At 49.6% G+C, this 27,059-nt stretch overlaps 1 protein-coding gene across 1 annotated transcript in view; it reads right to left on the reverse strand.

The window, feature by feature from the left end:
- Positions 1-1,473: 1,473 nt before the first annotated feature.
- Positions 1,474-27,059, reverse strand: part of SV2A (synaptic vesicle glycoprotein 2A) — a 41,743-nt gene continuing 16,157 nt past the window's right edge. Inside the window, exons 3-13 of the mRNA XM_033135933.1 lie at positions 18,510-18,690; positions 17,450-17,601; positions 16,584-16,717; positions 14,916-15,005; positions 13,377-13,487; positions 13,027-13,115; positions 9,912-10,076; positions 8,204-8,337; positions 7,650-7,853; positions 5,027-5,186; positions 1,474-1,820 (exon numbers count right to left, since the gene is read on the reverse strand). Coding sequence (XP_032991824.1) covers positions 1,637-1,820; positions 5,027-5,186; positions 7,650-7,853; positions 8,204-8,337; positions 9,912-10,076; positions 13,027-13,115; positions 13,377-13,487; positions 14,916-15,005; positions 16,584-16,717; positions 17,450-17,601; positions 18,510-18,690 — 1,604 coding nt within the window. The 3' untranslated portion in view covers positions 1,474-1,636. The remainder of the gene's footprint in view (positions 1,821-5,026; positions 5,187-7,649; positions 7,854-8,203; positions 8,338-9,911; positions 10,077-13,026; positions 13,116-13,376; positions 13,488-14,915; positions 15,006-16,583; positions 16,718-17,449; positions 17,602-18,509; positions 18,691-27,059) is intronic.

The following is a 27,059-nucleotide window of genomic DNA, read 5'->3' on the forward strand; positions in this document are numbered from 1 at the left end:
CTGAGAGTAGTTGGTGGCAGTCAACCATGAGGCGAGATGTTCCAAAGGTCTGGGCCGGAAGATGGCAAGTTCTTCCGTTTAGATAGGAAAACAGACCAACCAAGAGAAAGGCAAGCTCTCCAATTAGACTGGTGGTACTCTTTGTCACCATCTTTGGGGAAAGGGCCATCATAGCTTGGCCTTGCAAGCAGAAGGTCACAGCTTCCATCCTTGAAGGCATCTCTCCAGGGAGGGCTGAGAGACCCCCTGCCTGAAATCCAGCAGATCTGCTGCCAGTCAGTGCGGACAACACTGAGCTAGTGGGCCAATAGTATACGGCAGCTTCAGATGTTCCTATATCTTGGGGAAGGGGGGGGCAATCTCAGCGGAGGAGAACCCCGAAAGGCCCAGGCTCAAATATCCAGGTAGCCCTGGACACCCCCGGAGCGCCGCTGCTGCCGGTCAGTGTTGGCAACACAGGACTAGATGGGCCAAAGGCCTCTGGCTCGGAATTATGGCAGCTGACTCGAGTCCCAAAGGAAAACAGATCCACCACCAGCCAATGACACAGGTGTACAATGAATGTAGAGATTGTGGAGAGGTTCACGAGAGCGAAGCCCGGTTTGCGGGACGGGGGGGGGGGCTGTTTGGCACTGGAAGCAGAAACCCCAAGGCCCTTCCGCCCTCCCGCAGCGGCGCCAACCCCATCCGGAGCCCCGAAACGTCAAGCTAAACGAAATTACACACCCGAACTGACGCTACACACCCAGAAACGGACGCTACGATCGGGGGGGGGTGTTTCGTTTGTCCCCCCACCCCCGCTGTATACACACACACACAAGTGGGATGGGTGGAGGAACCAGTTGTGTTTCTCATCAATCTCCGTACATACGTGTACACACGTGCACCGGGACACAATAGCGTGCCTCTTGATAACCCCTTTTTTTAAAAGAAGAAGAAGAAGAAGAAGAAGAAGAAGAAGAAGAAGAAGAAGAAGAAGAAGAAGAAGAAGAAGAAGAAAGGAAAAGGGGTCAGGATACGTTTGGAGCACGTTAACACACCCGAGATCTGTGAGATTTTCTGTTTTGTACAAGTTTACACATTGGTGTAAAACATCGTCACACGTCCTCTACCAGATAGTTGGACACACATGCACACATAACCCAGCTTGGATTGGCGAAGTGGTTCGCGGGGGGGGGGGGGTCCACACACCCTGAAATGCCATGGGTTCGAGAGGGGGGTCACGCCCTCCCCCCGATGTTTGACCTCTGACCCGTCTGCGTCTCTTTTGCGCGGAGATGCACAGAGAGAAAGAGAGAGAGAGGCAATTTTGCGCCTCATCTGTTCCCCCTGATATTTCGTTGGAGTTGTGTGTTTTTTTGGGGGGGGGAGTGAGGATTCACACGTACACCGATAACCACAAGAGGAAATTGGGGAGAAGGGCCGGGGGTCAGATTTGTCTGCGGATGAAAGCCCGGACCACGATTAGTTCCCCCCCCCCGGTTGAAATGGTACAACAAGACAGTCACAGTGTCTACAACTCTAGATCTGCCACCCGCCCCCCCCCCTCCCCTGGCAAGTGGGACGGGGCAGGCGCGGAAGAGGGCCGAGTGCGAATCTCTCTCTCTCTTTTTCACACGCTCGCACAGACGCACGCTCACTGCAGCACCTGCCCCCGCGTCTCCGGCAACTTGAGGGCCAGGGAGCTCCCTATGGCCAGCGCCGCCGAGGCCAGAAGGATGGGCACCGCTTTCGTGATGCCCACAAACGAGGTGAAGATGCTGATGCCCAGGACGGCCGCCAGTTTGCAAAGGGCATTGAGGAAGCCGAAAGCAGTCGTCCTGGAAGCGAAGGAAGAAATAATAACAATTTTATTATTTGTACCCCGCCCATCTGGCTGGGTTGCCCCAGCCACCCTGGACAGCTTCCCACAATATATATATATATATAAACACAACAAAACATCAAACTTCGCTTCGGATACCTTCAGAAACTCAAGAAAAATATGTGCATAGGGGTGTTTTTTCAGAGAGAGAATTTGTTCTCCAGGCAGCTGCATCTCAGAATCAGGAAATAACTACAAGTTATTGACACGCACACAGAGACTCTCTTTGGGCACGATGAGTGCCAGGCTTTGAGGTGGCATCTCGCCGCGGGAAATCTCATGTTTTAAAAACACGGTCTTCATGCCAGTCGCCCGCTGATCAGAAAAAAGCCCGACCCCCTTGCCCTCGCTGTGCAAGCCAGCGACACAAATGGAGGAAACCAGAGCCAGTGTGGCTTAATGGTTCGTGTGCTGGACTGGGACCCGGGAGAGCAGGGTTCGAATCCCCCGCTCAGCCATGAAGCGCACGGGGTGACCTTGCGCCAGGCACTGCCTCTCAGAATCACCTACCTCACAGGGCTGTCGTGAGGATAAAATGGGGAGGAGAACCATGGGCACCAACTAGAGGGGTGTTGTTGTTGTTGTTGATGATAGGAAGAGGAAACGGAAGAGGAAGGGCATTTTTTAAAATTTCATATAATCATAGAGTTGGAAGAGACCCCAAGGGCCATCCAGTCCAACCCCCTACCAAGCAGGAAACACCATCAAAGCACTCCTGACAGATGGCTGTCAAGCCTCCGCTTAAAGACCTCCAAAGAAGGAGACTCCACCACACTCCTTGGCAGCAAATTCCACTGCCGAACAGCTCTTACTGTCAGGAAGTTCTTCCTAATGTTCAGGTGGAATCTTCTTTCTTGTAGTTTGAATCCATTGCCCCGTGTCCGCTTCTCTGGAGCAGCAGAAAACAACCTTTCTCCCTCCTCTATATGACATCCTTTTATATATTTGAACATGGCTATCATATCACCCCTTAACCTTCTCTTCTCCAGGCTAAACATCCCCAGCTCCCTAAGCCGTTCCTCATAAGGCATCGTTTCCAGGCCTTTGACCATTTTGGTTGCCCTCCTCTGGACACGTTCCAGCTTGTCAGTATCCTTCTTGAACTGTGGTGCCCAGAACTGGACACAGTATTCCAGGTGAGGTCTGACCAGAGCGGAATACAGTGGTACTATTACTTCCCTTGATCTAGATGCTATACTCCTGTTGATGCAGCCCAGGATTGCATTGGCTTTTTTAGCTGCTGCATCACACTGTTTTAAATTTAATTTAATTTAAAACAACAACAACAACAACAACAACAACAACTTGATCTATATTTCAGGTTTTTTGCTACCTCCAAGCAGCGTATAAATTTTACTAATAAATAATCAAGAAAATTAGCACGTCTTGCTGATTTCATTAAATCTGCTCTGTTTTGCAAAGCCTGTTTGTGGTGCTGCTTCTAAACGGAGCTCAACCTCTGTGACCTGACCTCTAAGCTTTTGCCCCTCTCTCTGTCCTCCCACCAAAAACACCAGTTCTGGGATTCTGCTCCTCTTCAGGAACCATTAATCCTGCCTTCTTTCGCTCTCTCTCTCCCTCCCTCCTTTCTCCTGTGCTGCCAAGGTCCCTGCGGGCAGCCTGGGCTGGCGTGTGACTGGCAAGCTGGATGCGTCACTTTTTCTCGGCTTGCCCTCATTTCCAATGCTAGGCAGCCTCTCGCCTCCCCCCTGCAAAGTGTTTATCCCTGAAAGGACATTGGGGGCGCTGGGAGGGAAGGGACAGGACTGCACAGTCATGAGATTTGGATTTTACATTTTATATTATTTTAAGATGTTGCGATGCAGGGAGGGGAGTGCAATTAACCGCTTTGGGCCACATCTAGAGTCCTTCGCAATCTAGACAGTTCCCATAGTTCAGGCATCGCAGAAGCATCCAGGCAGCGCTTCTGAACCCTTCTGTCCACCCCACACACAAAATCATATACATCGTTGTCCTTGTAAACCATGAGGACTATCAACTTGGAATTTTGGAGTTCTTTTAAGCGAAATTCTTGACTCGCAACAGGAGGGTTTGCAGCGGCATCTGAATTCATAGGAGCCAAAAGGAAGGTCTGTGACACGCTTTGTGAGGACAACTTCCCCCTACGTAAAGGTAAAGGTACCCCTGACCGTTAGGTCCAGAGGCGGACGACTCTGGCGTTGCGGCGCTCATCTCGCTCTATAGGCCAAGGGAGCCGGCGTTTGTCCGCAGACAGCTTCTGGGTCATGTGGCCAGCATGACTAAGCTGCTTCTGGCGAACCAGAGCAGCACACAGAAATGCTGTTTACCTTCCCGCCAGAGCGGTACCTATTTATCTACTTGCACTTTGATGTGCTTTCAAACTGCTAGGTGGGCAGGAGCCAGGACCGAGCAACGGGAGAAGAAGAAGAAGAAGAGAAGAGTTTGGATTTGATATCCCGCTTTTCACTACCCGAAGGAGTCTCAAAGCGGCTACCATTCTCCTTTCCCTTCCTCCCCCACAACAAACACTCTGTGAGGTGAGTGGGGCTGAGAGACTTCAGAGAAGTTTGACTAGCCCAAGGTCACCCAGCAGCTGCATGTGGAGGAGTGGAGACGCGAACCCGGTTCCCCAGATTACGAGTCTACCGCTCTTAACCACTACACCACACTGGCTCACCCCGTCGCGGGGATTCGAACTGCCAACCTTCTGATCGGCAAGCCCTAGGCTCTGTGGTTTAACCCACAGCACCACCCTACTTTGTACAATTGTAGAGTTCGAAGGGACTCCGACTGCTGAGAGGCAACAGCAAGATCTCTGCAAGACACCTCCACACCTTAGAGATCTTGGAACTTGCACCATCCGGTACAATTTCCTCCTCGGTGTTTCCTCCTGCCCACCTTCTGCAGGATGACCCTGGGAGCCGACCCTCGGTGGCTGACCCGCCTCCTTTCCTTCCGATTGGCTACAACCGGCACAAAGGGGAAGAGGACTTCTACCCAGTGGCTAAAAATGCTCCCCTTTCATGCCGACTGGTCGGCTCCAGGATGCTGGAGGCGGGGTCTCTGCTGCAGAAATAGCCATGGGTCTCTGAGCACCACCCAAACGCAGAGTCCCTACAACACTGGTGGGCTTTTTTTCCGAGAACTGGGATTTCTGCAAAGAGGGGAAGGCGGGCTTACCTTCTATCTGATGGGTAAAGCTCGACCGTGAGGACGTCCAGGGCGTTCCACGAAGCTATGCTGACCCCACCAAATAGGCAGAGGAGGGCGATCATGGCGGACTCGCTGTTCCCGAATGACAGAAAGAAGCAGCTCACACAGGACATGACACTCGACCCGGCTAGATGCATCGGGGAGAAGATGGGAGGGGGGAAAGGGAAGAGAGAGGAGTCAATGGGATAGTCCTAATTCAAGGTTAGGCGTGTCTGACTCTACCCAGTGGCCTCTGCATCCATCGCAGAAGCCGATCTCTTAGGACAGTATTTTTCAACCACTGTTCCGTGGCACACTAGTGTGCCGCGAGATGTTGCCTGGTGTGCCGTGGGAAAAATTGTGTTTATTTGATTCCTATTCAAGAGAATTACTTTATATATAGTCAATATAGGCACAGAGTTAATTTTTTTAACATTTTCTAATGGTGGTGTGCCTCATGATTTTTTTCATAAAACAAGTGTGCCCTTGCCCAAAAAAGGTTGAAAAACACTGTCTTAGGAATCTTCACACAAGTTTCTAGACCTCATGGTGGGAAAGGTTCAAAACTCAGAGGAGGGCTCAGTATTACTGACAGCCTTTTGAGTACAGTGGTACCTTGGGTTACAGACGCTTCAGGTTACAGACTCCACTAACCCAGAAATAGTACCTCGGGTTAAGAACTTTGCTTCAGGATGAGAACAGAAATCACGCAGCGGCAACGGGAGGCTCCATTAGCTAAAGTGGAACCTCAGGTTAAGAACGGACCTCCAGAACAAATTAAGTTCTTAACCCGAGGTACCACTGTACTGCTAAAAATAAAGAGTTTCTGCAATAGTGTTGATTAACAGGTGGTACCCAGGTAAGTCCTACTCAGAGTAGACCCATTGAATTAATGGAGCCCAGTTAGCCATGCTGACTTAATTTAACCAGTTACAGATAGGTAGCCGTGTTGGTCTGCCATAGTCAAAACAAAATAAAGTAAAAAATTCCTTCCATTAGAGACCAACTAAGAACATACCAAGAACAAACTTAGTTGGTCTCTAAGGTGCTACTGGAAGGAATTTTTTTTATTTTCTTTTGTTTTAATTCAACCAGTCTGCAATTTCACTTGAATACAACCAAATAATAAGAATGTAGCAAACTGTTATTAGTTCTTTCCTGTATGCAAAGTGTGTAAATATGTTTGTATTCGTCTCAAGAGAGAAAAAGAAAATGTGCGCTCTCTCTCTCTCTCTCTCTCTCTCTCACACACACACACACACACACTGATTTCCCAAGGTATCTGGGTAACAGTCAGATCCAGTAGACTTAACCTGTGCCTGGAAAAGCACATAGTGCTTCTCAAGGGAGAAGAAAGGTCCAGGGGCGTAGGGAGCCGCTTTGCCGCCGGGGTGGCAAACGTGGGGACACCCCCCTGGGACCAGGGCACCGCTCCCTAGCGCGTGCGCACCCTGATGTCACGGCGCGCATGCAGCATCCCAGGCGAAATGCGCATGTGCAGACACATGCAGTCCACCCAAGATGGCGGGCGCGAGCAGCCAGCACCCCTCCAGACTGTGCGATGGCGCGGCACGTTTTAAGGCTGCAGCGCGGGAATAGCAGCACAGCGCCGATCGTGGGGGTGGGGTGCCGCCCCGAGTGTCACCCCCCAGGGTGGTACCCGGGACGGCCGCCCCCCCCAGCCCCTGGAAAGGTCATCATCCTCACTAGTTCATGTCCAAGGAGGTGGAGGAGCTCAGAGCCTTTGGGGGAGACCTTAAGCAGGGTGGGGGGGCTGTCGCGGATTGCTCCACAGCGTTGTAGCAGAGAAGTGCAAAAGCCACAGGTCCTTTAGTGCAGTATTCTTTTATGGTGAGCTATATACATACAGACAGTTTAGACAAGTAGGACAACTTCACTCTCTCGGACTCCACTCTACACCACCACACCCTGCTTAACAGGTTCCCCTTTAATACAAGACAACAGCCAATCATCTGTCGGCACACTCTTGCTGAGTCACTCTGACGCAGTAAGGTTTGTAGGTCTATTTTGCTTCAGCTTCTTTTACTTTACATGCAAGCTCAAGCCTGCAGACTTACTAGGCTACACAACATTCTATGTATCCCGACAAGGGCTCCCAGGTGCCACAATGGCAACCCTCGCACCGATGTAAACTGTTCATCAGAAATCCTTCCCACGCACCAATTTGGTTCCTAGTTCTCCAGAAGCTTCATTATTCATTCATTCATTCATTCATTCATTCATTCATTCATTCATTCAAAATCAACAACTATTCACACAACCAGAAAATGCAGCCCTGTTGCCTTGTAGGGTCTTTTAAGCAAGTTGCACAGGCTCTTTCATGGGGAAACATTAACGAATGAGGCCAATTAGCACCAAAGTCAAAAAGTGCCACAAAGCAACAGATTCCCAGCCCTCCGAAACCTTTCTTTGCACCAAAATGCACTGCCGTAGAATCGATATCACGCTTTGCGCATGCGCAAACTGGACGCCCGGGTTACGTACTTTTCGGGGTGCGAACGGCACCCTGGAATGGATCGGGTACGTAACCCGAGGTACCACTGTATCTCTTTCATCTGTCGATGGCGACAGGACTACCTCCAGCCCTTACCCAGCATCCGGAGTCGCCCAATTTTGTCCATCAGGAGTGCGGAGACTATATTCCCTGGCAGGACGGCGAGGGTGCCCAGGAAACTGACAAAATAAATCATGTAGGCGTTGTTGTCATCGCTGAAGTCCAGCTGGCAGCCTTCTTTGTTGTGGAGGAAGGTGCTGTTGATGATCCGGCTGTTGATGAACTTGTACTCGAAGAGGTCTGTGGGTCAGGAGGAGACAGACGGAGGGTTATTTTATTTTTTATTTATTAAATGATCTGCAGGGGGGTCAGACTAGATGATTCTTGGGGTCCCTTCCTTCTCTACAGTCCTGTGGTTCTGCATGGGCTTCCACAATGTATAAAAGAATAAAAGAGAACTCACTAAACCAACTGGTCCTACCAGGAGGTGGCATGACTTAACCATAGAACAGGAAGGAGCACCAGGATATATATATATTTTTGTTTGGACGTAATTTTCATCGTAGGAACATTTTAAAAAATGGAAAAAGAAAATATTTTTAAAAGGTTTTTGTTTGTTTGTTTTGGCACACGGCGGCCTCAGACTTTACCCGTGTTGTAAAAGACGGTAGAGATGAAGGTGCAGTTCTTGAAGAATGTATTGCTGGACGTGATGTCCTCAAAGTAACATTCCTCAAACAAGGAGTCGATGAAGGACACAGACTTCATTTTGAGGCTTATAAACCTGTCATAAAACAGAGAGGTTGTGGGTTTGAGTCCCGCATTGGGTGAAAGATTCCTGCATTGGCGGGGGGGGGGCTGGACTAGATGACTCTTGTGGTCTCTTCCAACTCTACAGTTCCATGTTTGTATCCATAAAATTCTCACCCAAGGATACGATAAGGACAAGTCGTAACCCCACCCTGCTGAAAACTGAGCACCACCATTGAGGGGTAGTGTAACCACCAAAACAGAAAAGTATTAGTCTGGCATTAAAAGATAACTATCTTGGTAGTTAAAGCTATGGTTTTCCCAGTAGTGATGTATGGAAGTGAGAGCTGGACCATATAGAAGGCTGGTTGCCAAAGAATTGATGCTTTTGAATTCTGGTGCTGGAGGAGACTCTTGAGAGTCCCGTGGACTGCAAAAAGATCAAACCTATCCATTCTTAAGGAAATCAGCCCTGTGTGCTGAGGCTCCAATACTTTGGCCACATCATGAGAAGAGAAGACTCCCTGGAAAAGACCCTGGTGTTGGGAAAGATGGAGGGCACAAGGAGAAGGGGAGGACAGAGGACGAGATGGTTGGACAGTGTTCTCAAAGCTACCAACATGAGTCTGACCAAACTGCAGGAGGCAGTGGAAGACAGAAGTGCCTGGCATCAGGGGCGTAAAAGGGGGTGGGGGCGGGCTGCCCTGGGTTCTATAATGGAGGGGGTGACAAATTATCAAGGAACAAATTTTTTGGGGGGGGGAATTGAAATTTTTTGGGGGGGGAAATTGAATTTTTTTTATGGAAATGCCTGCCCCGAAAGTCTTATCTTACTATACTAAGGATTATATAGCTATATTTGAAATGTCATGCATATTGGTTAATATCTTGACCCTCCTCCACCAAAATAGCTGTTTACTTGGCTGTTTTCCTATGTCGTGAAGGCTGAAATTTCAGTTCAGTGGAGCACTTACTGTTCCCAACCCTAACCCTGTGGAAAGCCATCTAATTAGACTTTAATTTGATTTTGAGATGTTTTTAGGAGGTAATTTAATTATTGTTTGATTTTATACCAATGTTGTGTATCTGATGTTAGCCACCCTGAGCCCGACCTCGGCCGGGGAAGGCGGGATATAAATAAAAGTTTTTTATTATTATTACTTGTTATTATTCCCTTGTAAGAAAATATGAAAATAACGTAAAACCATTTTTGCGGGGTGGGGATCAATGGGGGGGGGGTTGACAAGAAATTTTCCACACCGGGTACCACCTGACCTTCCCATGCCTCCGGGGGGGCGACAAAAATTTTTTTGCCCCCGGGTACCAATTTACCTTGCTACACCCCTGCCTGGCATGCTCTGGTCCATGGGGTCGGAAACGACTAAATGACTAAACAACAACATCTTGGTGCCAGGCGTGTTTCCCAGGAGAAAGCATTCCACAAATGGTAGAGACGGGAGCCACCACTGAGAAGGCCCATTCTCGCGCAGAACCAACCAACAAGGAGCAAACTCCCAAGGGTCTGGGTCATGACCTATCTGGAGAACCGCAGCCTATCATATGGCAGGGTTGCCACATTTCGAAGAGCAAGAGAGAGAAGCCACCTACTTGTCATTGAAATACTCGCTGCGTGTGTGGATCTGGTTCTCCAGTGTGAAGTTGAAGGTGATGTGGCGCACAGACTCGTTGTTGAACACCTTGGTGCGAGAGGCGTACTCGATGTTCTGGAGGTGCTTGATCATGTCTGGGAACCAGACGGTCAGACCGTAGTAACTGCCGGAGGAAGGGGGGAAAGAGTTAGGAGGGGAAGGGCTGAGACAGAAGGGAAATCTCTGGAGACTTGAGTCAGACTGAACCGCAAGCGTTCTATGCAGAAAGGATCTCGTAGCACCTAATCGGTTTGTTTCTGATCATAGTTCAGAGACCCCCTATATAAAATCCCCAATGTTGGTTGAGGGTTTTCTGGCTATCCGGTTGACAGGAGCTGGGACCGAACAACGGGAGCTCACTCCGTCATGGGGATTCGAACTGCCGACCTTCCGATCGGCAAACCCTAGGCTCAGCGGTTTAGACCACAGCGCCACCCGCGTCCCTTGCCTCTTAGCACCCTGCTAAGTAATCCTGCAGCCCACCAGGGGGCAGTACCACCCGCCTTGGGAACCACCGGACTAATTAGTGGACTAATTGGTCTGATTTGGTATAAGGCGGCTTTCCGATTTCCTTAGACAACACCCCCGCCGCCGCCGTCTGCAGGCAGAAATAACGCAGTTCTGCTCTGTTAGATCGACTGCGTAAAACAATCCCTGCACATGCTCAGAGGCATATCATTGCTTTCCGTACAATCCTGCCGTTCACGGAGAGACGGAGCAGAGAAAGCCAGTTTCGTTAACGAGGGTGTCGCTTCGTTAGGCTTCCAACGGCCTGTTAGCCAGGGAAGCTTTCTCCGCGCACACCTGCAAACGAAATCGCCAGCCTCCAGCCATGACTGATCCACGAGCCGTTTGCAATTATCTTCCTTTTTGAAAATTATTTCGCTGACAGCTCCAATTAACGAGAGCTGCCTGGAGATCAGTCATGGAAGTGCGGTTCGTGACGTTGCCTTTTTCTCTCTCTCCTTCTCTTTCTCTCTCTCTCTTCCATCCCCCTGAGTCATATCGGCAAATGAGCTTGGTGGTTATGGGCTTTTGGAAGAAAAGGGGGGGACGCATTAAAAAAATATTTTTGAAATATTCTCTTTACACCGCTGCACAAATTGGTGGCCTTTGATTCTGTCCGCACGGCAGTCCTCGTTGCATAAATTAAATATCAGCTCCGTGTTGAACTGCTGCAGCAGCTGGGTATTCACCTGCTAATGAGCTCGCAGGCGCGTTTGCAAGGTGGGAGGTTGCGGGTATCAAAACCTATAATCGTAGCCGTGCAACCCCAGAATTTAAAGGGGTGCTTCCCGGGGTAAGTGGGCTTTAACAAGGGGGAAATTAGAGTAGCTGGAGTTTGGGGTAGGGGGTGAAGGAAGCAGCTACGACCCCACCTGGATTACAGTGGCACCTTGGTTCTCAAAACAAAATAACTTGTATCTGAAGAATGTATCTGAAGAAGTGTGCATGCACACAAAAGCTCATACCAAGAACAAACTTAGTTGGTCTCTAAGGTGCTACTGGAAGGAATTTCCAGTAAAAAAAGGGGGGACCCAGGTGGCGCTGTGGGTTAAACCACAGAGTCTAGGGCTTGCTGATCAGAAGGTCGGCGGTTCGAATCCCTGCCACGGGGTGAGCTCCCGTTGCTCAGTCCCAGCTCCTGCCCACCTAGCAGTTCAAAAGCACGTCAAAGTGCAAGTAGATAAATAGCGACCGCTCCAGCGGGAAGGTAAACGGCGTTTCCGTGCGCTGCTCTGGTTCGCCAGAAGCGGCTTAGTCATGCTGGCCACATGACCCGGAAGCTGTACGCCGGCTCCCTCAGCCAGTAAAGCGAGATGAGTGCCGCAACCCCAGAGTTGTCCACGACTGGACCTAATGGGTCAGGGGTCCCTTTACCTTTACCTTTAAGGTGCTACTGGAAGGAATTTTTTTATTTTATTTTGTTTTGACTATGGCAGACCAACACGGCTACCTACCTGTAACTGGAACCTTGGTTCTCAAACACTTTGGTTCCCAAATGCTGAAAACCCGGAAGTAACTGTTCCGGTTTTCGAAACGTTTTTCGGAAGCCGAATGTCTGATGCAGTTGTCGGCTATTGTTTCTGGGGCGCCTGCGCCAATCAGAAGCTGCCCCTTGGTTTTAAAACATTTCAGAAGTCAAACAGACTTCTGGAATGGATTAAGTTTCACGCTTTTGTTTTTGCTATTTATTTTGCGTTTTTTGAGGCTTTTTCGGTTAATGCGTTTTTTTGACTGTGTGGAACCCAGTTCAGCTACTGATTGATTGATTGATTGATTGATTGATTGATTGATTGTGTGACTGCGGAAATTGATTAAAAAAAAAAAAAAACCATCCAAACAATGACTATCATCAGTGTAGGTAAGGAAATATATATATTATTTTTATCATCTACAATACTGTCTTATTTGTTTTATAGGACAATACATTGATTATTGCTTCCATTTTATGGATCAATGGTCTCGTTAGATAGGAAAATTCATGTTAAATTGCTGTTTTGGGGGTTGTTTTTTAAAATCTGGAACGGATTAATCCGTTTTGCATTACTTTCTATGGGAAAGCGCGCCTTGGTTGTGGAATGCTTTGGTTTTGGAACAGACTTCCAGAATGGATTACGTTTGAGAACCAAGGTACCACTGTATATGTTTTAGTCTATTCTGTCAAATGGCCACCTCATGAGAAGAGAAGACTCCCTAGAAAAGACCCTGGTGTTTGGAAAGATGGAGGGCACAAGGAGAAGGGGACGACAGAGGATGAGGTGGTTGGACAGTGTTCTCGAAGCGACTGGCATGAGTTTGGCCAAACTGCGGGAGGCAGTGGAAGACAGGAGGGCCTGGCGTGCTCTGGTCCATGGGGTCACGAAGAGTCAGACACGGCTGAACAACAACAACAATCACAGCTTTAACTTTCTGTACGGTTTAAATTATTGTTGCCAAAAAAAAATTGTGATAATTTTATCGTTTTGTATATTTTTTGTAAACTGCTTTGAGGGTTTTTTTTTCTCCTACGATCAAGCGGTATACGAAATTTATGAAACAAATGAATGGAATAAAGCTATACGATTCCCCACCTGAAGGACATGGTGAACCACACAGCCATCATCATCAGGGTCACCCGACGGTATTCGGGAGCAAAGCACTGGTGGAAATTCGCCCAGACCTGTAAAAAGAGAGAGAGACACATTTTGAGCCTCTCCGGGGTGGGGCTAGGGGGAGGGAAGGGGCGTAAATCAGTGTAGGTCTTTCACAATTTGCTGTAGTGTGCAGGATCGGACTCTGAAGGCGCTGCCTGTCTGTCTGCAAACCGTTGCCAGAGTCAGGGAACAGCGACGGAATGTGGGCAAACAGTGCGGCCTTTGTGAGGGAAGTGAGAGGTCAGTTTGGCTGGGCCAACTGAGCCTCCGTTGCTCCGGGAGCTAACCTGCTGGGAAAGGTTCAAGAAGCGGACCATCCAGCGCCGGTACCAGGTCCCCGTGTCGGACTGGATCTCTACCAGCTCATCCTCCTGTTTGATGGTCTTGATGTGGGTCACCTGCGGAGTAAAAAAAAAAAAAAAAGTTGGAGCGGGCAGGCGACCTCGGGAAATGATGATACATTTATTTCTCTTCCAGGGTTTCCCCAAACTTGGGTTTTGGACTACAACTCCCATCGTACCTAGCTAGCAGGACCAGCGGTCAAGGATGATGGGCACTGTAGTCCAAAAACAGCTGGAGATCTAAGTTTGGGAAGCGCTGCTTTAGAGTCATGGCAGGACCTTGCAAGTTTGTATACTATGAAAGATTTTTGGCAGGGGCGTTGCCAAGGCACCGGGGTGTAAACACAAGAACTAACAGGTGCAAATTTAGATTTTTAGCGTCACAGAGGTGAGCCCCTCACCCGGCAAGGTCACCCCCAAAGCAGTTAGAACCTAAGTAGACAAGAAGAGTCCTGCTGGATCAGGCCAGTGGCCCATTTAGTTCAGCATCCTCTTCTCACAGTGGAAAACCAGATGCCTCTTCTGGGAAAGCAGCAAGCAGGATTCGAACACAGGAACCCTCTCCCCTCCTGTGGTCTCCAGCAGCTGGCGGTTCAGAAGCTTTGCTGCCTCTGACCGTGGAGAAAAGAGCACAGCCATCCTGGCTACCGGTAGTAGCCACCGATAGCCAGGGGTGTAGCAAGGGGGGGCGGACGGGGCGGGGGGGCCCGGGCAGCACCCCTGCTGGGGGTGACACATTGGGGGCGGCCCAGCCCACTGGGCTTTTTTTTTTTTTTACTTTTTAAAAAAATTCTTTTTAGGCTATTTTCGGCACTGCCGGGGTGGAGCCGCAGGGGCGGCCAGCGAGGAGGGGTGTCACCCCCCTCGCTGGCCGCCCCTGCGGCTCCACCCCGGCAGCGCCGAAAATAGCCCCCCCCCTTCCAGCGGCGGAGCTCGACATGGAGGCAAGGGGTGGGCCAGCGAGGTGGGGTGCCACCCCCTCCTCACTGGCCTGCCCCTTGCCTCTTTGCCGAGCTCCGCTGCTGGCTGGCTTGCGGAGCCAGGGCATGGAGAGGGGCGGGCCAGCAAGGAGGGGGTGGCACCTCGCTGGCCCGTCCGTCTCCCTGCCCCGACTTGCGCTCCGCCAAGGAAGCCCGGGCGGCGGATTCAGGAGTCTTTGCAGCCTGCAGAGACTCCCGAATCCGCCGCCCGGCACCCCCGGGGCGGGGCGTCGCATGCGTCATGACGTCACGATGCACGCACGCACGCACGCACCGCGATGCCCCGCCCCAAGGGTGCCTCTTGGCTTCCCGCCCCCGGCAGCCAAGGGGCTAAGAACGCCCCTGCCGATAGCCTTCTCCTCCTCCATGAATCTGCCTGACCCTCTTATAAAGCCATCTAGGTTGGTGGCCATCATTGTCTCCTGTGGCAGGGAGTTCCACAGTTCGATTATGCGCTGCTCATCCATTTTAGTCTGCCGGGACGGTGGCCAGGAAGATCCCTCACCGAGAAGACTCGCTCGGGGTGACCCTTTGCTCTCATGTTGGTGTCGTGGACCTGCTTCAGCACCATCCAGGCTTCGTCGTGTTTCCCGTTCTATAAAGGGAAATGTTACATTTTTAAAAATAACAGAGCCGTTAACCAATATTCTGCCCTGTGTGTGTTACAGGCAGCTCTTGAGTACAGACACTAGAGAATTCTGACGGAAACAGAAATTGCCAGCATTCACTTATTGATCAGAAATCAATTCAGCGGGTATGATTGAGATTCACTGTTGCTGTTGCTTTTTGAGATGCAAATGATACGCAGTTGATTGCCTTTCCCCCTCTACACTGTGTTTCCCTTGCACGGATGGGGTGCAATAACATAATGACAACATAACCTATGTAATGTACTTCATTAATCACATAATTTACATAAGTTGTATAAATCATGTACGTTACACACGTGTCCTTATGCTCTTGCTGTTATGAATCTATATACGGCCTTTCCTTTCGAGGAGAAATATCAAAGAGGTTCACAAAGAGCAAAATAACCAATAAAAGCGATGATAAAAATGCATCTACTGTAATTAAAATATTAGTATTGGCATCAGTATTTGTATTAAATTAGTATTTAATCAGTTAAATTAATACTAATATTAAAATTAGTGTTTAATCAATAAATTAATGCTAATACTAAAATTAGTATTTAATCAATAAATTAATACTAATGCTAAAATTAGTATTAAATTAGTTGAATTAATACTAATACTGATTTAATTAGTTTTACATCAGTATTAGTATTAAACCCGCAAGTCCCTGGGCTGGTTACAGACATTTAAAATTCAGTATTAGAAAAAGTTAAAACACATTACAATCAAAGGGTAGACATAGAAAAGCACCCATAATTAAAATATACAATAAACAAGCCCATTAAAACAGTGTGCTAGTTAAAACTTAATGATAATAATAATAATAATAATAATAATAATAATAATAATACTTTTATTTGTACCCAGCCCATCTGACTGGGTTGCCCCAGCCACTCTGGGAGTCTTCCAACATGTATAAAAACATAATAAAACATGAAACGTTAAAAAGCTTCCCTACTCAGGGCTGCCTTCAGATTCCTTCTAAAGGTTATATAGTCACACGTGTCATGAAAGCTTTGCTGTTTCTCCACAGCAGACCAGCTATATGAATAATGTCATTTTGGGCAGGAGACGGACTGCAGCAGAATGGAAACAGCGCTGCGTGCGAGGGATAAAGGGCGAGTGGACAACGGCGCCTCAGCACATCCCCATGTTTGAAATCAGAGGCCAGCTCAGCCATGAGGCAAGGTGAGAAGATCCACTTGGGTGGCAGGATCCACAGGGCAGCAGATCCACAGGAGCTGTGGCTCACTCCTTGGAGGCTAGATCTGCCGCCTCTTCAGCACCCCTTCATGGCTCCTCTACAGCGGCCTCCTGGCAATCTTTAATCATCGTGCCCCCTTGTCCCTGGGGTAGATCTTCACTTACCCCTTCCTCCCCCCTTTTTGTGGTTCACCTCAGGTGCAAAAATGTCTTGGGCCAGCCCTAGTAACACCAACCCACTGGGTCTTTCCCCTCCCCTGTCACCACATTCCAGCCTTGCCCCGATGCCTTCCTCCGACTCTTCCCCCATTTCCCTTAAGCCGTTTGGTTCCTTTTACCTCCAAGAAAAAGCGGGGGCTCTCCGGCATGGTGGTGAGGGCTCCGATGGCGAAGACGGACGGGAAGGCACAAACCAGGACGAAGACACGCCAGCTGTGGAACTGGTACGCGGACCCCATTTGGAAGCTCCAGCCTTCGGCAGGAAAATATCCCCGGAGAGTGGGGAAAAGAAGAGCAGAAGACGGGAGGATTGGAAAATAAAGATCCGTTACACCAGGGATCGGCAACCTAAGGCCCATGGGCCATAAGCGGCCCATGAGCCGCCCCCGAACCGAGCCGCCCACTCGGCGACTCCCAGTGCGCTGCGCTAAACCGGCACAGCGCAGTGCGGGGACTCGCTATCGCAGCGCTGGAAATCGCGCCTCTGCAGACACCGGAAATCGCATCTGCACAGATGCAGACGCTGGAAATCGCGGGATCTCTGCTGGAGTGAACTGGCCCAGGCAAGGTAAAGCTTGGCGACCCCTGTGTTACACCCACCTCTCCCCATCCCCCCACATGCCCCCAAAACTCTTCCATTTCACAACATGCCAGAATTGTGCACCTTCCACAGCTGAAACATGTAAGCTCAGAAAATTGCGCTGGGTTCAGAATCCAGATCCCACGTTTCCAGTCCCTGAGGCTGATAAGGGGCGCCAATAAGGCGAAATAAAATGTCTGGCAATTTTCGAGGCAAGCTGGTTTGCTCCTTGCACGGATCCCTTTCCAATATATGCAAATGAGCCCCATATGCATAATCAATAGCCCAGGGTTGAAATCCAGCTCTTTTCCCAGTACTGGATTTGTGCACTATCGAGGCCAAAGCGAGAGAGGAAACACAAGGTCAGCTGGTCTCTTTCCTCCTAGGCGATTTCCCATCCCTTACCATAATGGGGGATGATCGCCCACGCCATGGCAGAGGCGTAGATGCCCCCAATCATCCAGAACATGCACAGCCAGCTGAGGTGCTCCCCACGCTTCTCCTGGGCCAGGAACTCTGAATAGTAGGAGAAAACGATGGGAATCGACCCTCCAATACTAGAAAAGGGGGAAGGAGAGAGAGAAAGAGAAAGAGAAGTGAATAACATGCTGGTGGGGTCTGAACCACTTCCAAGTTCAAGCTGGGCAGAGGGCAGAGGTGAATTTTTGTTTGACTATAACGAGGGACCCAGGTGGTGCTGTGGGTTAAACCACAGAGTCTAGGGCTTGCTGATCAGAAGGTTGGCGGTTCAAATCCCTGCCCCGGGGTGAGCTCCCATTGCTCGGTCCCTGCTCCTGCCCACCTAGCAGTTCGAAAGCACATCAAAGTGCAAGTAGATAAATAGGGACCGCTCCAGCGGGAAGGTAAACGGCGTTTCCGTGCGCTGCTCTGGTTGGCCAGAAGCGGCTTTGTCATGCTGGCCACATGACCCGGAAGCTGTCTGCGGACAAACGCCGGCTCCCTTGGCCTATAGAGCGAGATGAGCACCGCAACCCCAGAGTCGGACACGACTGGACCTGATGGTCAGGGGTCCCTTTACCTTTATAACCCCAGTTTGAAAAAGCAAAACCCAGACAACCCACTGAATGGTGTCAGAGGAAGAATCAGGCCAGCAGATCAGTTGGCTACACGTTTGCTTTTTAGTTCTAGCATAAAATCCAGATAAACCAAAGCGTTTCGAACAGGTGTGTACAACCACTTGCATGTCCTCAGTTCAGTCTTCTTCATCATAATTTATTCCCCAAAGCCAGAAGTTCAGCACACGGCTGTGTGAGGATATCCATCTCTCTCTCACACCTCCCTTCATTTTAAAAACAATTTGGAAAAGCTAAGTTCCTAGTTCTCGTGGTGATAGAAAAGAAGAGGAGGAGGAGGAGGAGGAGATGATGTGCTGAAGGCTTGAACAGAGATCCAAGGGGATGTCCCAGTCCCAGAATCTGGGGACCGGACACAGAACATGCCTTACCCCACGCCGGAAAGGAGCCGGCAGAAGAGGAAAGTGCCGTAACCCTGGACAAAGGAGGAGAAGAAGGCGAAGACGCTGTTGACGGAGAGGGACATCAGGAGGCACTGCCTGCGCCCAAGCCGGTCCGCCAGGCCGCCCCAGAGGAAGGCACCGACCATCATCCCCAGGTAAACAATGAGTCCTAGAGGAAGACAAGGAGAGCACATAGCAGGACCTCTTCCCCCTCATCGGCCACAGTTAGGGAAGATTCGCCCCCCCCCCAAGGGATGGGGAACCATTCACTGCCCAAGGACAACAATCACATATGGGAAACCCTTTGGGGGCCACAACTGCCCTCTCTTGTACAATAGGCTACTTTTCTGCAGAACTGGCCCTGTCACGGGCAAACATTAAGACTCGTTCCACATCCGTAAAGCAATCGATCGTTTAGTGTGGCAGCACCAACGCTTGGGGACTCCCTGCCTGTTGACATCGTGCAAGCCCCTTCGCGGTACAGCTGTACCTTGGAAGTCGAACAGAATCCATTCTGGAAGTCCGTTTGACTTCCAAAACATTTGGAGACCAACGTGCGGCTTCTAATTGCCTGCAGGAGCTGTCAGACGTTTGGCTTCCAAAAGAACGTTCGAAAACCGGAACAATCACTTCTGGTTTTCGATCATGCAGGAGCCGGAACGTTCGACTCCCAAGGCATTCGGGAGCTGAGAGGTGCGGCTGTGCTTTTTTCAGATCCTGTTAAAAACATTTTAGCTTAGACAAGCCTACTTGGGCATGGAGATGCATGCTTCAACCTGCTTTTAGCTTATTGCTGGTTTTATCTTTTGAATATTTTACAGGGCTGTTTTTACTGGTAATTGTGTTGTTGTCTTTCCCTTCGCAGCACACTTTGAGATTTTGCAAACTCGTGTATATGTCTTTTGAAATGATAAATAGATAATACACACATGTGCGTGCACATTCTCTGTCCCCGATTCAGGCAAGCACAAGCATTATCAGAGTTCAAAGACATGTCCCCAGCCAAGCAAAAACATTCCAGGAGGGTCTGGACAAGGAAAGGTGTGAGCTGGGGAGAACTCCAAGGGCCAGACAGGGGAGACTTTTGGCCCCCAAGCCAGAGATTCCCCATCCAATGTGGCGTAGTGGTTAGAGTGTCAGAGTGTCAGACTAGGGCATGGGAGACCAGGGTTCGAATCCTCTCCCTCAGCCATTAAGCTCAATGGGTGACCTTGGCAGGGGGCAGTCACTGCCACTGAGCCAAACCTACCTCACAGGGTTGTTGGGACAAAATGAGGAGGAGGAGAACTATGAACGGCACCTTTAGCTCCATGGATGAAAAAAGGTAGGATATAAATGTAAAAAATAAAATTTAGATGTGAGGGGTCCCTGCCCCATCCCCCAGATACAGCCAGGCTGACGTCCCAACTTCCCCATGCAGTTTCATGAGTTCTTGGAGAGGGCTGGAGTTTGGGGACTCTGCTCTACTATATACAGAAAAATGCAAGGCTGTCGTCACGCAGCCAGCATAGGAGGACTTGCATGAAGTCAAGAGCGCAGTGCCCATTGGAGGATTTGCAGCGCCGCATCACAAATCTGGATTCGCATAGAGAAGGTGGGGAGAGGGGAGCAAATGAGAAGGCAGGCTGCACAATACCCATGGTCTGACTCAGTACTGGGCAACCTTCCCATGTTTCTAGACCCTTTGGCCTCATCCAGAAGGCTCTCCTTATCTTCTTCCACCACCGCCCAAACTGTAAGGGCTTTCTGGCCACAGTGCATCACCCTCAGGCAGAGTTGAGCCCCAGCACCTGGCAAATGGAACACCCTCAGCTCCTTCCCTTCGCTGGGGTCGATGCAGAAGGGCCAGGGAGAATATGCCTGGCTCAGCAGGGGGCTCTGGCGACTCAGCACGTGGGTGTCGAGTAAAAGCAGCTGGAGTCAAAGGATGGCAACGGCACCTGGGCGGCTTTCACCGGAGTGGGACTCCGTGCCTCCGTGCGGCAGCGGATTTGCTCCGGGCACACCGGGGTGGGGAGGGGGCGGCATAAGGAGAGGAGGAGTGGGATAGGAAAAGGCCACTGCTGCGTCTCGCCCTCCTGTGGACGGTGGGCAGATAATCCCTCCAGCGGTGATGAGAACTGGGCACCCTGCGGCGGCCAAGTGGCTCCTCTAAGCCGCTTGCCACTGCGTCCAGCTAATCCCCGGATTAAGCCACCAGATATCAGGCCAACTACGCAGCCCTGACAGATGCAGTGGATTTTGCTTCTTCCCCTGCAGAGATGAAATTCCTCCTTGCAACCCCTTTTACCTGCACCAGTTCACTCAGATATTCATTCATATATATGTGTGTGTGTGTGTGTGTCAAAAAGGGATTACCAGCTTCCTCTTTTTTCATCAAACGTGCCAGGAAATTGTATGCACGTTCAGGACTGCACTGCGGCATTCAACGTCCCCTCCCCGCCCCCCGGAACACTTTGCGCCCCAGAATCACTTCTGAAAACCGGGCGCCTCTCGCAGACGCTGTGGGATTTCCAGTGCTCAAAATATGGCAGGCGCCAACAGCACCCTCAATTCTCGCCTGCAAGATGCCATGGATCTCATCGCATCATAGACAGGGCCGGATTGGGGTTTCACGAGGCCCTAAGCTACTGAAGGTGATGGGGCCCTTTATATGTCCAGCTGTCCTTTTGTCAACAACGAATCGTCACTGGTTTTTTGTGTTGAATATATGCTATATGGTAATTTATGGACCTAATAGGTATCTAAAGCCATTTGCACGTGTTGCCATGCAAGCAGTCCATGCAGAATTTAGGCACCCTATATATATTTAGGCACCCTGCTTATTTAACTTATATGCAGAATTCATCATGCGAAAGGCTGGACTGGATGAATCCCAAACCGGAATTAAGATTGCCGGAAATAATATCAACAACCTCAGATATGCTGATGATACTACCTTGATGGCAGAAAGTGAGGAGGAATTAAAGAACCTTTTAATGAGGGTGAAAGAGGAGAGCGCAAAATATGGTCTGAAGCTCAACATCAAAAAAACTAAGATCATGGCCACTGGTCCCATCACCTCCTGGCAAATAGAAGGGGAAGAAATGGAGGCAGTGAGAGATTTCGCTTTCTTGGGTTCCATGATCACTGCAGATGGTGACAGTGGTCACGAAATTAGAAGACGCCTGCTTCTTGGGAGAAAAGCAATGACAAACCTAGACAGCATCTTAAAAAGCAAAGACATCACCTTGCCGACAAAGGTCCGTATAGTTAAAGCTATGGTTTTCCCAGTAGTAATGTACGGAAGCGAGAGCTGGACCATCAAGAAGGCTGGTCGCCGAAGAATTGATGCTTTTGAATTATGGTGCTGGAGGAGACTCTTGAGAGTCCCATGGACTGCAAGAAGATCAAACCTATCCATTCTCAAGGAAATCAGCCCTGAGTGCTCACTAGAAGGACAGATCCTGAAGTTGAGGCTCCAGTACTTTGGCCACCTCATGAGAAGAGAAGACTCCCTAGAAAAGACCCTGATGTTGGGAAAGATGGAGGGCACAAGGAGAAGGGGACGACAGAGGATGAGATGGTTGGACAGTGTTCTCGAAGCTACTAACATGAGTTTGGCCAAACTGCGAGAGGCAGTGGAGGATAGGCATGCCTGGCGTGCTCTGGTCCATGGGGTCACGAAGAGTCGGACACGACTGAACAACAACAACAACAACATATATACAGAGAGAGAGAGAGAAATGAGCAAACCAGTGATATTTTAGGGAGCAGGCTAGCAGGCGGGGCTCATTACTTACATCATAGGAGCCTACACAACACAAAACACTGTTGCTGTATGTAGGTTTTATTTTATTTGTTTTTTATCTTATATTTTGGAAAATGGACATCCAGGTATTTTTTCCTTTAATTTTTTGGGGGGGGTCCCCAAGAGAGTGGGGCCCTAAGCTGTAGCTTGTTTAGCTTATACATAAATCCAGCACTGATCATAGAGGTGGGAGGGGCTCCAAGGGTCATCTAATCTAACCCTCTGCAATGCAGGAATCACAGCGGAATAATCCCTGATCAGTGGCCATCTGGCCTCTGCTTGAAAACCTCTTATGAAGGAAGAATAGGAAGAAGAGTTTGGATTTGATATCCCGCTTTATCACTACCCGAAGGAGTCTCAAAGCGGCTAACATTCTCCTTTCTTAAAAAGCAAACAAAAAGCAAAGACATCACCTTGCCGACAAAGGTCTGTATAGTTAAAGCTATGGTTTTCCCAGTAGTAATGTATGGAAGTGAGAGCTGGACCATAAAGAAGACTCTGGGAACAGAACCTCCACCTATCTCTCTCCCTCCTCAGTTGACCTCCTCAGATCTGTTCCGGAGGGTTGGGGGAGCTGCTGGAACAGGTTTAGGGGGCGCTTGGTGGAGGAGAGAAGGGCGGTGTTCCATTGTGCGAGTCGTCGTTGCCGTGACCACAATCAGGGCGGGTTACGACAATTAAAAACGTTTTTAAAACAGCGGAAACGAAGAATGTTGTTCACCGAATTAAGCTTGATTACAAAGCAGTATGTGTTTGCTGTAGTACCACATGCTTTAGTTCTGTTAACAACCTTTGGGAACGGAAATACCCAAATCTCAGATACCCTTGGTCATCTTTGGCCGGGACTGTTTTCAAGGGCAGCCCCAGAGAGAGTGCACGGCGGCAATCCAGCCTGGAGGTGTCAATTGCTTCAGAGTTAGGTTGAAAAGGTCTCTCTCTCTCTCTATCTCTCTCTCTCACACACACACAATGCCATAAGCCATGGCTGAATCTGCTTGGCGGCAGGGCAGGGCAGGTGCTATGGCCTGGGTCGCTGGGGCTACCGAGATCAAACCCCCAGATGCCAGGCGACTTCTGCTGCGACGGAGAGCGTTTTTACAGGGAGAAGGGGGGGGGGAGGGAGAGCCGGGAGGCAGAGTGTACGCAGCAGAGAGAGAGGTCTATTTTTATCCTGCCTTCTCCATAAATCTGAACTGCAGTCACAGGGCTCGGATGCGGCTGAGCGATGGGAAGTGACAAACCGGGAGGAATAAGACAGCAGTTTTTCAGCCGGCCAATCTCAGCAGGGTGAAATAGGGGTGTGGGGGGGGGTGTTGGGAAATAATGACATCAGCAGAATGAGAAGTGCCTTCACCTGGCACACACACGCTTCCTACCTTCAGAAACACCTTTCAAAAACACGAGGCCAGTGGAAGCATGGACTTATCCCTTTTTTCCTTGGAAAAAGGAGTCACTTTGCTGAAGTCATTTCACTGAAGCAGACCATTGGGGTGCATCTAGCTCAGTATTGTCCACACTGACTGGCAGCAACTCTCCGGGGTTTCAGGCAGGGAGGTCTCTCCCAGCCCTACCTAGAGATGTCTTTGGGGGGTTGAACCTGCTGCCAGTAAAGCTTGTCTATCAAGACCTGAGCGGCTATCGCTGCAATTTTAAACCACCTTAAATCCTGCCCTGTGTTACACATTTCTCAGGCTTTCATAATCTTTACAACAACCCTGTAAAATAGGCCATGTGTTGTTGCCGATGGTGCCATCCCTGGGAGACTGCAGTCAAATCCAACACTTAATATTCTTGCTAGTTAGTAAGTTTAGGGGCTAATGACCACAGAGCTGTATTGTTGGTAGGCAGAGACCCAGACCATAGAAATGTGATTGGTAGAAAGGGCTCTATGTGATGTCATTTCCCCTCCTCCCTTGAGCAGGAAGAGTCAAAGAAGTATTTCCTGTTCCCTTTCTCTCTCTCTTCTCCTCGGTCAGCCAAGGAGGAGGACCTCCCTCCGACTTTTATTTTCAATATCAGTATTTTACCCTGCATAGTTTTTACTGAAGAAGCAGCTGAGAACCAATGCGTGACTATGTGTAAGTAAACCATACTTTAAACTTCTTAGTTTGCTGTCTGATTATTTGTTAAGCGGGGTAAGAAAAGGGGGGGCAGCTTGCTTCGCAGCGGGACTTAATTAAAAGAAGACTTCGCAGCCTGTTCATATTTGCTTTCCGTTTTTTCTACTAAGGGTGGGACTTAAGCTCTGCTCAGTGTATGTTCAACCCACACACGTGGGCGCCTGGAAGGATAAGTTGCAATTAATATATCCTCTCCTATCTATTAAAACCCACCCTGCACCATCTTCATCCCCAAACTGAAGATCTAGAAGGGGTTTGGTGCTAAGAAAAACTGCCGGTGATTCGATAAATCCTTACGACAGCCCTTTGAAGTGGACCAGCGTTGTCGTTCTGAAATTTCAGGCTGAGGCTGAGCAGCAGGTTGCCTCCATGGCCCAGTCACGATCCTAATTGCAAACATCTGGGAGCCAACACATGCTCACTGTCATGTGGGGGAGTGGTGGCATAAACTCCTTCTTTTCTATTTTTTCTCCGTGGCAGTGGCCAACCAGATGTTCCAAGGGAAACCAAGCAAGACTGAGCAGATTCTTGAGCACAAGATCCCTTTGGTGTTCAGAGCATAGCTACCGCTATTCTGGCTAGTAGCCCATCCGTAGCCTTTCCTCTCCTCCTCTATGATTTGTGCGATCCTCTTTTTGAAGCCATCTAGACTGGCGGGGTGGCGCTGTGGGTTAAACCACAGAGCTAGGGCCTGCCGATCAGAAGGTCGGCGGTTCGAATCCCCGCGACGGGGTGAGGCTCCCGTTGCTCGGTCCCTGCTCCTGCAACCTAGCAGTTCGAAAGAACGTCAAAGTGCAAGTAGATAAATAGGCACCACTCCAGCGGGAAGATAAACGGGTTTCCGTGCGCTGCTCTGGTTCGCCAGAAGCGGCTTAGTCATGCTGGCCACATGACCCGGAAGTTGTACGCCAGCTCCCTTGGCCTATAGAGCGAGATGAGCACCTCAACCCCAGAGTCGTCCACGACTGGACCTACTGGTAAGGGGTACCTTTACCTTTACCTTTTAGATTGGTGGCCAGTGTTTAACTCCGCACTGTGTGAAAAAGTCCTTTCTTTCGTCAGCCCTGAATCACCCAACATCCATCTTCACTGGAGCTCCTCAGTCATCCAACCCTAACTCCCCACCCCCAGTGCCACCCCCCACCATGAAAGGACAAATCTCTGCCTCTTTGGAGCATCCCTCTAGTCTTATAATTTGCATGAGTCACAGCTAGCTTGCTTCTCTCCCTCCCTCCTTCTCCAAACCATGCTGATTAGATTAGGAATGGCAGGTTGCTCAGGGCTTGCTAAAAAGCAATTTAAGGACTGAGGGTGGGTGGCAGAGAGAGAAATAGAAAGAGAGGAAGACATGCATTTTCTCCTTGCCCTTAATCAACTGCTGGGAGAAATCCCCTCCTGATGAACTGTTGGCTTGGCCAAACATTGCCCCTCCTCCGTCCAGAAATCCGCCTGATGCAGCCACAGCACTACAAATAGTCTGTGGTCAGATCCACACCATATATTGAAAGGACATTCAATGCGCATTTAAAGTGCACAGGGAATCTTTCGGGGTGAGAGGCTGGGGGGAAAGAGGGACGCTCCCCATGAGTGAGCTGAGAGCACACATCCTTTTCCGTATGGCTCAAAAGTTAAGACATATCTACGAGAGACGATTCTGTACTTATCTATCCCTTCTTTCTTTCCTCTGTTATTTTATTCTTTTTCTCCTTCATTATTTTTCTGCGCAATTACTTGGCCTTTATTGTAATGTGAAAAGTGTAGATAAAACTGTATCAAAAACTGTGCACAGCTTTTCCCAAAAGAAGACTGGGAATTGTAGTTTCACCCTTTGGAGTGCTACATTTCCCAGCACCCTCAGCAAGCCACAGTTCCCAGGATTCTTGGGGGTGGAGAGGTAAGCTGTACTGTAAATGTGAGACGTGGTTTCAGTTTGAGGCCGACCACTTGAAAGGAAATATTGACTGTACAGTGATATCTCGGGTTACGTACTTAATTGGTTCCGGGGTGCCATTCGTAACCCGAAATCGCACTTTGCGCATGCGTGAACGTTTCTGCGCATGCGCGCCGAAAAACACTTCCGGGTTACCGTAGTACATAACCCGAAAATACGTAACCCGAAGCGGATGTAACCCGAGATACAACTGTACTTGACTGTGTTGACAGACTGTGTTGACATAAGAGCTCTTGTGCTCAGGTCTTGCTTGTGGTTTTCCCAAAAGATTCATCTGGTTGGCCACTGTGAGAGCAGGATGCTGGACCAGATGGGTCATTGGCCGGATTCAGCAGGGCTGCTCTTATGTGCTTCCATCACCTGCAGAGGACGGCGGGGTCTCCTCCCAATCAGATGGTCGCCAGTATCTCCAAGGCGCTGTTCCTTTGCTGGGTGGTTTGATTTCCACACGGGAAGGCAAAGGGAAAACCAGGCCGTCCTTGTGACACCAGGCGACTGACAGGTCGGTTGCCCGACTACGCGGGACACATGTGCACACACGGACCTGCTTGTGATCTCTGCTGATGGGGTGATAAGGGCAGGAAACTACACAGCAACCCCAAAACTGGTTGAACAATTCTCCCCGTCAGCCACATCGCTTGACAGAGGGAGAGGAGTCACCATCCACCCAACTCCCC

The sequence above is a fragment of the Lacerta agilis genome, chromosome 17 (assembly GCF_009819535.1).
Source record: "Lacerta agilis isolate rLacAgi1 chromosome 17, rLacAgi1.pri, whole genome shotgun sequence".
In the NCBI taxonomy this organism is placed as follows: Eukaryota; Metazoa; Chordata; class Lepidosauria; order Squamata; family Lacertidae; genus Lacerta; species Lacerta agilis.